This window comes from Quercus lobata, chromosome 10, assembly GCF_001633185.2.
Source record: "Quercus lobata isolate SW786 chromosome 10, ValleyOak3.0 Primary Assembly, whole genome shotgun sequence".
NCBI lineage: Eukaryota > Viridiplantae > Streptophyta > Magnoliopsida > Fagales > Fagaceae > Quercus > Quercus lobata.
The window spans coordinates 35,058,205-35,071,265 of NC_044913.1; the positions used below are offsets into that span (position 1 = coordinate 35,058,205).

The 13,061-nt window shown below is 33.7% G+C and overlaps 1 protein-coding gene across 2 annotated transcripts; it reads left to right on the forward strand.

The window, feature by feature from the left end:
• The first annotated feature begins 1,487 nt into the window (after window positions 1-1,487).
• LOC115964130 lies at window positions 1,488-6,389 on the forward strand. 2 transcript variants are annotated; one of them, XM_031083465.1, is made up of 5 exons: window positions 1,488-1,794; window positions 3,245-4,123; window positions 4,763-5,172; window positions 5,759-5,828; window positions 5,963-6,389. In XM_031083465.1, the coding sequence occupies exons 2-5, from the start codon at window positions 3,372-3,374 to the stop codon at window positions 6,024-6,026; spliced, it is 1,296 nt and encodes a 431-aa protein (XP_030939325.1). In that variant the 5' UTR covers window positions 1,488-1,794; window positions 3,245-3,371; the 3' UTR covers window positions 6,027-6,389. The 2 variants fall into 2 exon arrangements, with proteins under 2 accessions (XP_030939325.1, XP_030939326.1); XM_031083466.1 differs by lacking the exon at window positions 5,759-5,828 and having other exon boundaries at window positions 1,518-1,794.
• Window positions 6,390-13,061: the final 6,672 nt, after the last annotated feature.

The following is a 13,061-nucleotide window of genomic DNA, read 5'->3' on the forward strand; positions in this document are numbered from 1 at the left end:
TCTCTTCTATTCAACCTCGCCGATCTCTGTTGCTATGGATTTTTTTTTTTTTTTTTTTTTTTGCAGTGGTTTGATGGGTGGGTTCGACAGTGGGTGGCGACCTCTCCTCCATTCAGCCTCGTCGCGCCACCTGATGTCAATCTTTGTTGCTGTGGGTTTTTTTTTTGGCAGTGATTTGATGGGTGGGTTCGGCAGTGGGTGGCTTTTCTCTCTTCTGTTCAGCCTCATCACGCCACCTGATGCCGATCTTTGTGTTTTTTGTTTTTGTTTTTGTTTTTGTTTTTCTGTGGTGTGGTTTTGGTGTCCTGCTGTGGTGGTTCTAGTGTGAGACGGTGGTGGGGTGGGATGTGGGGTGTTGATGGGTGGGTGGGTCGGCGATGGATGGGTTAGCGACGGTAATGGGTGAGTGTGTGGGATGCGGTTGGATTGTGTTTTTTGTTGTTTTTGTTTTTCTGTGGTGGTGGTTTTGGTGTTCTGTTGTGTTATTTCTGGTGTGAGACGATGGTGGCTGAGATGTGGGTGGGGCGTTGATGGTTGCTGGCAGCGAGGGTGGGCTGTGGGTTGTGGCTTGTGGCGAGGGTGGTTGGTTTTTTTATTTTTTTATTTTTATATATTGGTGGTTTTTTTAATGTTATTTTAATATTGAAATATATTGTTTTAATATATAGAATTAAAGAATAGAAGATGTGATAAATGGTAAATTGTAAAATGATATGCTAAAATGATAAAGTAGGTTTTTGATGTATCAAAATGGCATTTTTTATGAGAGAGCTTATGAGAATGCTATAAGTAGAAACTAAAAACTGGAAAATGGAGGTTTTGAGCATACTAACATTGTTCAGCCTTTCTATGTAGTAAGTAAGACAACGTTTGAAATAATAAAGAAAAATAGCATCTCGAGTTTTAGAAAATCGAGATCCATATTAGAACTCGAGTCCGAAAGACTCGCGTTACGAGTGTGAAAATGCCACATAGATCTCGAGTCTTTAAGACTCGAGTTTCATGCAAAAAAAATTTCACCTATAATGGCGTTTTTAAGCCTTACAATGACGTTTTAAAGCCCTATAGAGGCATTTTTCTGCAAAAAAAAAAAAAAAAAAATTTACAAGTACAGGTTTAGGGAGCCCTATAGTGGCGTTTTTAAGCCCTATAGTGACATTTTAAAACCCTATAGCGGCGTTTTTCTGCAATTTATGGAAATCGAGTCTTTAAAACTCGATTTTCACGTCGATTTTTTTCTCACTATGAGGCCATCCTCTTACAAATCGAGACTTAAAAACTCGAGTTTTATCTTAGAACTCAAGTTTTAGACACTCAAAATTCTAGTTTTCAACATTATTTTGAAACGTGACAACTAACTAAATTTTTTAATATTTATTGTTATTTAGAAAAAAAAAAATCCTGGAAAAGGTATCAAACAGTGAGGGTAATTTCGTAATTTGACAAGGCCGCCGTTGAGTGTGTTTTTAGCCTTATTTTCTCTCTCTAACAGCCATTCTCCATGTCATCTACGGGACTCTTTGAGTTTTGAGAGAAAAATTTCTCTCTCTCTCTCTCTCCCTCGCGTTCTCTCTTTGCATAAAAAATTGAAAGCAGCACAAGGCAGAGACAGAATTATTTTATGGATAAGAGATGCAGAGTGGTCGGATTGTGGGAGTGTTCGATTATAAAACATCTGTACCGACAACAACCACCGTATGTTCTTGTGATATCTCAGCCTTGGTTACCTGTGGAAATACTCCTGCGCTTTAGTCTTCCCAAATAACACCCACCAAAATTTCGTCTCTGCAAAAGGTATGAATTTCTTAAATATGCAAATTATTTAAGCACTGCCAAATTTTTTTGTATTAAATTCTGCAATTTTGGCTTGACTTGAAAGTTGAAAGTTGAAAGTTGAAACTAAATGGCATCAGGAAAATGGGTTTTAGGCTCTTAGCTCGTACTTTGACTTGTCTGCTCTAAATAATATCAATTCCTTTAAACAGTGAGATTGTACACATGATTAGACATTTTGTGCAGAAACACAACACTAGAATTCAGGATTGAGTTTTTTTATTTGGGTTTTAATACACCTTGTGATTTATCATCAATCCACTTAAATGATATTACTTTAATGATTAATCTTTATAACAATGTCATAGAGTTGCTGTTGAATGATGTACTATGTTGGTATATATGTTATGAACCATTGATCATTAAGTAAATGATCTGTTTAAGTTTGTTGTTGGTTCCTTGTTCTTATCTTGTCCTAAAATATCATTTTATTTTCTTTTGATAAGTAAGAAAAATTTTATTAGACGAAGACTACTTCATGTACAATAGACACAATGTAGACTAAAGAATTGCAAAAAAAAAAATATCATTTTATGGTTTAGTTGATCTTTTGATGTCATTTAAAATTTTTTAATATCAAAATGACTTAGGAATAAACATAGCATCTTTAGGCAATACTCACATAAAGATAATTTTATAGTACTTTATTAGGCATAATGGCATCTAAGTTGCAATTAATTCATGAAAATAATGACTTGACCCCATAGGGAGGTTATTATCTTTGTGATTTAATTGGAATTAGATGGGGAATTTAGCATTATGAACTAAATTTTCCTAGACCCAATGGTATGGAAACTTTTATTCTGTGTTTATATGTATTAGTCTTATAAATAAAGTCTTTTGGTAAATCATGTGTGAAGCACATCTGGCCATAGGAAGGTTACAATTTACTGCTAAATTAACATTCGTGTAAGAAATTGATAACAACAGAAGAAATTAAAAATGTATATTTATACAGTTCACATTAAATCTCCTAATGTAAATAATCTTACAATTACTAGTCATTACCCACTCCAATTTTACCTCACACTCACTATCCTGCTTTTTGTGTAAAGAATAAAACTTGATTTGATGAGATCTTTAGCTCCTTTAAATTTTCCTAGATGACAAAATTTGTGCAGGGAGCCACGGAAAGGAGTAAAGGGCAGTTCAGTATGCTTTTTGTTTTATGCTAGATTGTATGTCTAGGTTTCATCTAACTTCAGCTTATTCCTATTCAATTTTATGTGTGAGCTTCAAAGTGACTCTTTGCTTCTCTCTTCCCTCTTATTTGTTTGACATTTAATCTTATTCTTCTTTTTTTCTTGTTATTTTTTCAATTTTTTATTATCTTTTTCTTTTTGGGTTCTTTTTTCCCCCTGAATTGAAAAAAAAAGGAAAGATTTGCTGATTCAATTATGTTGCATGCCAGGTCCCTCAAAAAGTAATTTGAGTAATTTTCACAATTCAAGCGATCATCTTAATACCAAGTACATTACAAATTAACAAAGGACTTGTACTCACGGAATGGTCTGCATCATGCTGGTTGATGACACAATATGACCATTACCGCCATCTCTCTATCTAATAGGATGTCACGGGGAAGGGGTAAAACTCCTGGTTGGGCTGCCTTTGACCTCAAGCAGCGACAAAAGCAAAACCTTGAAGGCGATGTCATCAAGGACCCCTTCCCGCCCATAGCAAACACTCTTACTCCTCCGGTCTCTTCTCAAAACTTAATGAAAAATAATAAGCCTTTCTCATCAGTACTACTCCCATCTGTAGATTTTGCAACTTTGGCAGAGAATGGGAAATACAAAAACCCAACACTAGTTGGTGATTCTAGTGGGACATGTAGCAATAAGAATATGGAAAAAAACAGTCATGTTTTGGTCGTGAATAAGCTCAAAGAGCTCCACCATTGGGCTGACAAGAGCTTGATTGAGGACATCTTGGAAGCTGCAGACAATAATATGGATAGGGCCTCAAATTTATTGGAAGCACTGGTTGCCCATGATAGCATTGAAGAGAATAAGCAAACACCCAATGTTGAATTAAATTCTACGGACAAAAGTTTTATTCTGGGAAAGACGATGAACCTCACTGATATAAGCTCTACTCTAGATGGCTGTCTCAAATACAATAGCAAGGAATTGGTGGATGAAAATGATTCTTTTGGGAGGAAGTTTCCTGATGAGACTCTTGATGAAAAACTAATTATAGAGCAATTGAAGTCTGTACCTGTTGAACCTGAGTGGGAAGAAGATGATGTTTACTTGATCCATAGAAAAGATGCGCTAAAAATGATGAGGTGTGTATGGAAACATATATTTGCATGATCAATCATTTTTCCCATTAAGTTTTGTGTTGTTACATACCATAAAAAAATAAAAAATAAACCCTCCTATTATATTGTCATTTGCTTTTGCTTGGGATTGAAGCTTTGAGTCTTCGACATACTGTATTAAATATTTAACTTTTGTTGATGATAACTGGGTGTTTTATCTCAATATGAATGCATTAAGCATGTCAAGCTATAATCAATTAAAATTCTGCATTTAAGTTCCAAGTGTGATTCCAAATAGTGGCAAGCTAGAGCTCTAAAGAGTATGATTAGAGCTATGAATTACTCCTCTTGTCAATAGAATACAGTATATGTAGTTATAAATCAAGAAAGCAACTTAGATGTCATTGATGTACATGAGCAAATTTTTTAGCATGTTGAGCTAGACCAAATGATAAATCTTTTCCAAGATTAAAGGAAATTTTGCTCGGCCTCAAATGAATCTAGATTGTTATACTACTGATAGTGCCCCTTTGGTCCAAATAACTCCTAAATGATAGATTACTTAAAAAGGGAGAAGGAAAATGGGATTGATAATGGATGATTTTATGGAATTATGATCACCATTTAACGGTCAATGAGATTTCCCATTCTTTCAATGAACAGATCAGCATCACAGCACTCAAGAGCAGCAACTAATGCCTTTCAAAGAGGTGATCACATTTCTGCCCAACAGCACTCAATGAAGGCTCGAGAAGAATGGTTGGCTGCTGAAAGACTCAATGCTAAGGCAGCCAAGGAAATATTGAGCATCAGGAATAGCAAAAACGATATGTGGAAATTGGATTTACATGGCCTTCATGCAGCAGAAGCTATTCAAGCCTTGAAAGAGCATCTGCAGCAAATTGAAACCCAAGCACGTACAAATCATGCAGGTTCAACAAATAGGGGTATGAAAGAAAATGGGATTATACTTTCTCCATCACTTGAGTTTTTTAGTAACATGGATTCAAAAAAGTTGGATATGCAACAAGCATCATCAAGGCAGAGGCCTACATCATTGGAAGTCATAACAGGTAAATGGACTTATAAAATTCACTAGGATGAACTATACAGCACATAAACACATTCATATATGATATATCTATTCTGCATCTTAAGTTGTGTTTTTCTGTTTTGCTTGTGCATGCATGTGTATGCCATTAAGTTTATAAGTCCACACCATTAGAAGTCATAGCAGGTTGGTGGGCCCATAAACGTTACTAGGATGAGCATTATGACATATAGACATTTTTGGATACCTATGCTTCATTTGAAGTTTCTTTTTGCTATTTAGCTCGTGTATAAGTGCATGTTTATCTTCATGGAAATGTACCATTAACTACACAAGTCCGCTATTGTTAGGAAGGGTTGTCTTTGTCTCACTAGCTCTCATCTTTTAGTTCCAAATATCTTTTTAAGTTCATTTTAATGCTAGTGGCCCAACTAGATATTTAAAGCGCCTACATTGAATTTGAATACCATGTGGTTCATGAGGTCTGTAACATTACTGTTTGCCCCAACTGAATGAAATCCTTCGTGTTGATTTGTTGGGGAAGTTTGAGGTGTGCATTCCAATATGTGTTATGGTAGCAGGACAGTGATACTACTTTGCACCTTCAGGTATAGGTAATCATAGTCGAGGACATGCTGCCATTCCAACAGCTGTGAGAAGTTACCTTAACGAACACAGGTTAAATATGTTTACTTCCTAGCTAAATGAATATTTTACTCTCGCTTTCTTCACTCCCTCAAATGATTCAATGAGTTGGTGATGTTGTAGTTGAGTTTTGTTAAGTAAATGACCACACTAATGTTATTTTTCAGATATTGTTTTGACGAGTTGAGGCCAGGGGTGATCACAGTTCGACCGAAGTTCTGTCACCAGTGATTGATAAAATAACCTATCTCTGCCCATTGAGGATTATGTCCTTCAACCCTGGCATCCCAAGTTGAACTGCAATTCATTCTATGAAGGATTTTCATTTATGAACAAAGCTCAGGTGTAATATTAACTCCGTCCTGTTAGGAATGCACCAATGAATGTGTTAGCAATAGGAATCTAGTTTTGTATGATTAATTGAGATCATCTATATTACTGCTATGGAATAGTTACATTATTGTAAAGTCTGTTTATTAAAAATAATAATACGATTTCTAGCTGTTTTAGAACCCCCATGATTTAAAATTGGGTTGGCAGTTCTGAAGTGACGAATATATATTTTATCCTAGCCATGATGGAAAGATCCTCCCAGTGGAATGGAACCCTCCGTTTATGGGCTTAATTTGTTTTGATTTTGGTCCCTTAAATATTTATATATGTTTGGTTTGATGTGGTCACTTCAGTTCAAATTAAGAAAGAGATAGGGCCTAAAATTTGAGGCAAATAACTTACAACAAATCACAGGGATGCAAGGTATAATTTATCCATTAATTTTCCTTTTTGTAAACCTATAAAAACTAGATTTACAATCTTAAATCATACAAAATTATATTTTTATTACAAAATACTTAAGTTATCAATAAATTATAAATAATAATTTAATATCTTATAAACTTATTAACAAATTTATGCAATTAAATCTCTAGTCTATATATAATTACCAGCTGATTTAAGAACGTGTAATACGTTGAGCTTTGCTTATTTAATAAATAATCACATCTAGAGTAGTAGAGTTGAGTTTTACTAATTTGCTATAAAGAAATAAACAAAAAAAAAAAAAAAATTCTATATCTTTGTGGGATTTGAACTGTTCATACAAAGTTAGGTTCATTTACAAATCTACTCTATTAACTTAAATAAAATAAAAACCAACCCACCTAGGTTGGTTCACCCTATGTGAAGACATACCAAATTTCCCGATGGTAGAAGGTCTAATCAAGTAATCATTTGATAACCAATTGCCTCCCAACCCTGAACCTTGTAACAGGATTTTAATAAGTCCAGTTTTTTTTTTTTTTTTTTTTTTGCTGAAATTAATTAGTCCACCTTGTAACTATACTTAATAGTTTCCCCCCGTCTTATTTCATATGTTAGTTGACCATTTCGTCTTTTTTTTTTTTTTTTTATGCATATATTGTTAATTTATGTACCATTACCTATTGATAGCACTCTTAAGTCTCAACCAGTAATCTAAATTAGAGTTATTATTATTATACAGTGTAGTGTAGATAAAAAGAGAAGATGAAAAATCCCCTCACATCCCGTTGTGCATTTTTTTTTTAAGCTACCGTGATCTTCTAAACCATTGTAGCTTTTGTAAATCACTTTACTTTTTCTTTTCTTTTTTAATTCAATCACTCTTGTTGGGGGATGATCCTATCCCCCAACGAGTTAAGTTAGTCGGAGATGTTGCGCCTGTGAAGCCCAAGGTAGGCATGAGGTGTTGGGCCCATATAACAACCCAAGTGATGCTTGAGATTTGGGCTCGGGTCATGACCCAAGGTTCTAGGCCCGCAGAAGGTTATCATGATTAGGATAAAGGAAAGGCCCAGTCAGTCTAGATCCATTACACCCAAATAAAGGCGGCAAAAACCTACTAAGCCAAATTAAGGTCCCACTTGATTATTCTTGACCCAAAAAACCCCCAAGGGAGAAATTGCCAACAATACAGATTGAGGAACCAAGAAGAGTGGCACACGAACCAAGCAATAGTCACCTTTGCATTAATTAGGTGTTCCTACCTAATGCATGCCACATTTAATGATGAATGACCAGTTTGAACAATGTTGGACTGAAAAAACTCTATTTTCATCATGAAATTGGGGGAGGAGATACCTGGGGGACAAGAATCTGCTGACATCTAGTTTGGTATTCCACTGAGGAGAAGGATGATCTAGCGGTATAAATAAATCTATTCTCACTTACTAAAGGAGAGAGAGAGAGAGACAGTCTAAAAAAGTGTTCTTACATAGTCTTTTCTTGCTTGTAATCTCGGCAGAAGATCAATTACGTCTCTCTCTCTCTCACACACACACACATGTATAAGTGTTTCATTTCAACCCATGATCTTACTTGTTCATTCTTCCAATTGTGGATTACCCCTTCCATCAACAATTTAGTTGTGACAATTAGATCCGTAAAACCTCCTTTTGAGGTTTCCATCATTTTTGACCCCCACAACTCTCTTTCCTTATATTAAAATATTCCACAAATACATACTCTCTCTCTCTCTCTCTCTCTCTCTCTCATAGCAACATTATGGGTGGTCACCAAATTGCATTTCCAACACCAACTCGAATCCTACACCATTAGCTCAAAGAGGATTGCAAAATGGAACGTTTATGATTCAAGTTTTCCAACAAAGAAAAGAAAGATCGGAGAGGCGCTAACAACAAGGAGAGTGGCGAACGTGAGGGCAAAGAATATTTTCATCAATTGGTGCAAGAAGCTTGGTGACGTAGTGTTTTGAGCTTTGTCATTGAGATCTAACAACAATTTGAGCGTTTTTGACAAAGAAAAGGAAGATCAAAGGGATCCCATTACAAGGAGGGTGGTGGACTTGAAAGCAAAGGGCATTTTTTGTAAATTGGTGTAGGAAGCATGGAGTGAATGGTAATTTGGTAATTTTGTTGGCAAAAATTGAGTGACTTACCACGATATCGACAACGTTGGGTGGTATTTAGCTATGTTTTAAAAACCAGACCGGACCGACTAGTCTAACCAATTCAACTGAGAACCGACCTTTAACCGATTCGATTATGGGCAAAAACCGAAAATGAGTTAAAAACCGAAAAATTTCAAAAATCGGGAACCGGTGTGGTTGAACCAATTATGACCAGTTGGGTTGAAAAGTTAAAGCTACACCATTTTTTGACTTTTTCCCAGTCTAAAACTACGTTGTTATGGGACATTCCAGTCAGTTTCGGGTGAAAAATGCTTTTCTGCACTAAGTGCTTCTACCTTTTGCGAGATTTTTTTTGACAAAGAAAAAAAAAAAAAAGAAGAAGAAGAAGAAGCAAAAGGAGCAGCCACTACACGGTGACTACGTAATGCTCTTCAAGATTTTTTGACCAAAAGAAAAATAACTATGACTGTTTCCGTGAGTGAGACTAAGAAGGCAAAGAGAGAGTTTTGTGAGGAGATTTGTGAAGAAGAAATAAAGAAGGGGGAACACCTGAAGAAATGTGTAGGCATGGAGAAAGTCAAAAAGAGGCATTGGGAAGGTAAAAATTTTAAATGGGTGGATGAGAAAAATTTAATATACTAATAAAAAAAATAAAATAGAAAGCAAGAGATAGAGATGTAGAATTAAAAACGGTAGAAGATTTACTCTAAAAAATAAAAATAAAAAAATGATGGAAGAGATAAATCAATCAATCAAACGGTGGAGAAGAAGGGAAGAAAAAAAAAAGGAAAAAGGAAAAACATATTGGACTTAGCTTAGGCAATTGGAAAAGTTCCCTTCTCACGTCACTTCATCTTCAGTAGTTATCAATTTGGACAGGAATCTGAAAAGTAAAAACTAATCTAAAAACATAATATTTAACTTTATTATATTAAAGATGACTGTTTTGTAATGTTATTATGTTAAATTCTTTATAAAGATGTTATATATTGTATTTTTTTTTTTTTAAGGAAGCATATTATTACTATTGGTTTGTTAGTTTTAGTATATTAAAAAATTATTAATTATTTATATAATTTAAATAAATAATAACTAAATTATTTATGACGTCACCGGTTCGACCATCGGTCGAACCCCAGTCTGACCAGAAAATCGGTAATTAGTTCCTTTCCGGTTCTTTCACCATACCGGTTTTTAAAACCTTGGTATTTAGAGTGGTTCAACAATATTAAATGGTTGGGTGGATTTATTTTATGTTAAAAAAAATATAAAAAGAATTATTTAGATTATTTTAATATGATGTAATGTAAAATGAAAAATGAGATGTAGGGTATTATTAAAATAGCTATGAAAAATAGATAAATTGCTCTTATAGGTCAAACTTATATATAGAATAATTTGAAGGATTCTTTTTTTTTTTTTTTTTTTTTAGCTATAAATGAACATTATATATATTCTCAAACTACATGTAATATGCAAATGATTTATAAGCCACACGAGTTTATATGAAACACTTTCTTTAACAATTTACCCAAACTACATTGAATTGAAATTATGATTAAATTATATAAACCATTGACACATGATCCAAACAATTGAAAACCACATGTATTAAAAAAAAATTAAATGTCATAATAAGAAAATAATCAAAGTTTGAGAGATATTAAATTAAAAAAGAAAGAAGAAAAATTATTTGGACAACCAATCAAATGGGCTGTTTGATCTATCAAAATCCCTAGCACAAGACTTGGGTTTTTGATTTTGGGTGGGTGTGACTAGTTTTGGGTGGTCATTTGAAGGTTTATTTGTCACAGGTATTTTTTTTCATCTAACTTTTACTTTATTTTGTTTATGCACAACTTTTTAAAACTCCACATTTTCAAAATATAATTATACTTTAATCCACTTTTTAACCAAAAAAAAAATTAGCAAAAAAACAAATAAATTGATGTCAAACAAACACTAACTATGGTTGCTCAGCCCATAGATTTGAAGGTCTATTTGTCACAAGTATTTTTTTTTCATTTAACATTTAGTTTAATTTGCTTATGTAGAAGTTTTTAAAACTCCAAATTTTCAAAATATAAGTATACTTTAATCCACTTTTTAACCAAAAACAACTTGCAAAAAAACAAATAAGTTAATGCCAAACAAACACTAACTATGGTTGCTCAGCCCATAGATTTGAAGGTCTATTAGTCACAAGTGTTTTTCCACTTAACTTTTAGTTTATTTTGTTTATGTGTAACTTTTTAAAACTCCACATTTTCAAAATACAGGTATACTGTAATCCACTTTTTAACCAAAAAACAAATAAGTTAATGCCAAACAAACACTGACTGTGGTTGCTCAACCCGTAGATCTTTCAGTGATTTTGCTATCATATGCATGTTTAGGTTTGAATGAGTGAAACGACAATAGGGAAGAGAAGAAAGGGCAATGACAACAATCCCCACATAGATAGGGGGAAATAAGACGATGTTACTTTGGGTATATATTGATTTTCAAAAGAAATATTACTATTGTAAGGACCGAGTTTGAATCCCAAACCCAAAGAATGAATAGGTTTGGGCCCAAAACAATAAATTTGTAGAGAGTGGGTTGGATAACTGGGCTAAAATGAGTTGGAAGGCAAACAAAATGAATTCAAATGACAAGAATAAAAAGGTAGATGGATTTCAACTAAAGAAAGTCATCCTCGGATAGGTTCAAAGAGATCAGTTCTTATATATTTATCTTAAATATGATTACAAGATTATTTCTTGACTGCTACAGTATTTCTCTTTAGATTTCTCTCTCTATTTTCCAATCCCTTCTTTGTCAAGGGTCCCTTACATTATATATCTCCCTTCCAATAATCTTGGCCCTCCATTTATTAATCATCTAGTCTACTACTTGAGTGTTTGTCACATTGAACACCCTTTCTGGCCCTTTGTGAGTTGGGATAGCCAATGTAGCACTGTTCAGGGGTCTTCTCCACTTAAATGCGGCCAGAAAGTTAGCTGCAAAGCATTCAACGCAGTGGCAACAGCTTTCTCTTAGATATTTCCTAACTTCCATTCTTCCAGTACATTCATAATGCACACCCCTATTAGTGGAGTTTCCTGAGAGGTCACTTCGAGTGACAGGATATGCATTCGATCTGTGCTTCATTTATCCGAGGAAACACTCCTCGGACCACCTTTCTCGACCTTTTTGTCTGCATATTATTTATGGGACTCTAAGCTTAACACTCTTACTATTGTTTATTCGTTCTCGAACCAATCAACATTTTTGGTCAAGGCCCAAGGCCCAATATATGATTTTGGGCCCTTATCCCTACAACTATATTATATTTTTTAATTATTAGAAATATTGGAAACCATTTTTTAATAATTGAATATTTCTAAAAAACTAAAATTATATATATATATATATATATATAGTTAACAACATTTTAATAATAAATTAATAATGGATGAAAAAGCCACATTTATAATAAATACAAACTTGAAGGATAAATTTGATAATGTTAAAATTTCAAGTACTAAAATAACAATTAAATCAAACTTTAAAATGTATAAAATTAATTTTAGCCTAATATATGATAATAAGAAAACAAATATTCATCATTAATTAAATTCAAATATGGAAATATTTACTAAATTATTATATTCTCTTATCATTTTTCACATCTAAAAACTTTCTTTTTAAATTTAACTACCAAACGAATGTAATAATTTCAAAATGTTATATTACCATAATTTACTAATGGTTCCAAATGTCAAAGAAGTTCACAATTTAAAAGTTCTATTGCAAACCAAGAACCTTGTTAGCTCAATAAATATTTTTAGTATTTCTAATGAAGACGTCCAAGTTTCAAATCTCCCAACACATAACTATCGAATTAAAAAAAAAAAAAATACAAACAAAGCTCCATGACTAAACTAATAAGATTAATGAGAAATGGATTTGCTTGAGATAATTGTCTAAAGAAAACTTTATCTTAATGAGATTGTGGAAACAACCTCACCTAGAAGCCTTTAAGGCATGTCTGACATTGCATTAGACAAGCCCTAAAGAGCCTTAGGAGTCGTAAAAACTTTAACAAAATGTACTACCCACTTGATCATTTTTAAGGATGGCATCAAAACAAGGTGAGTTTTGAGCAAGGGTGCCTTATCTCGACCCTATCCAATGTTCGAGGCATGGAAAACCTACACAGGGTTATGAGCAGGGCAGTCAAGTTAAGGTAACGTTGAAATCATTTTGCCATCCCTAATAAGATGGCTTCAACATGAGGTAATGATGAGAGAGAGAGAGAGAGAGAGAGAGAGAGAGAATGTTTTACGAGTTTGATTATAGAATGTGTATCAAAA

What these genes read in the sequence shown, in the direction of transcription:
- LOC115964130 (XM_031083465.1), top strand. Translation starts at nt 3,372, where the DNA reads ATGACCATTACCGCCATCTCTCTATCTAATAGGATGTCACGGGGAAGG. An exon ending in ATCATTGGAAGTCATAACAG is followed by an intron (nt 5,173 to 5,758) that starts GTAAATGGACTT and finishes TTGCACCTTCAG; the next exon opens with GTATAGGTAATCATAGTCGA. An exon ending in AGTTACCTTAACGAACACAG is followed by an intron (nt 5,829 to 5,962) that starts GTTAAATATGTT and finishes GTTATTTTTCAG; the next exon opens with ATATTGTTTTGACGAGTTGA.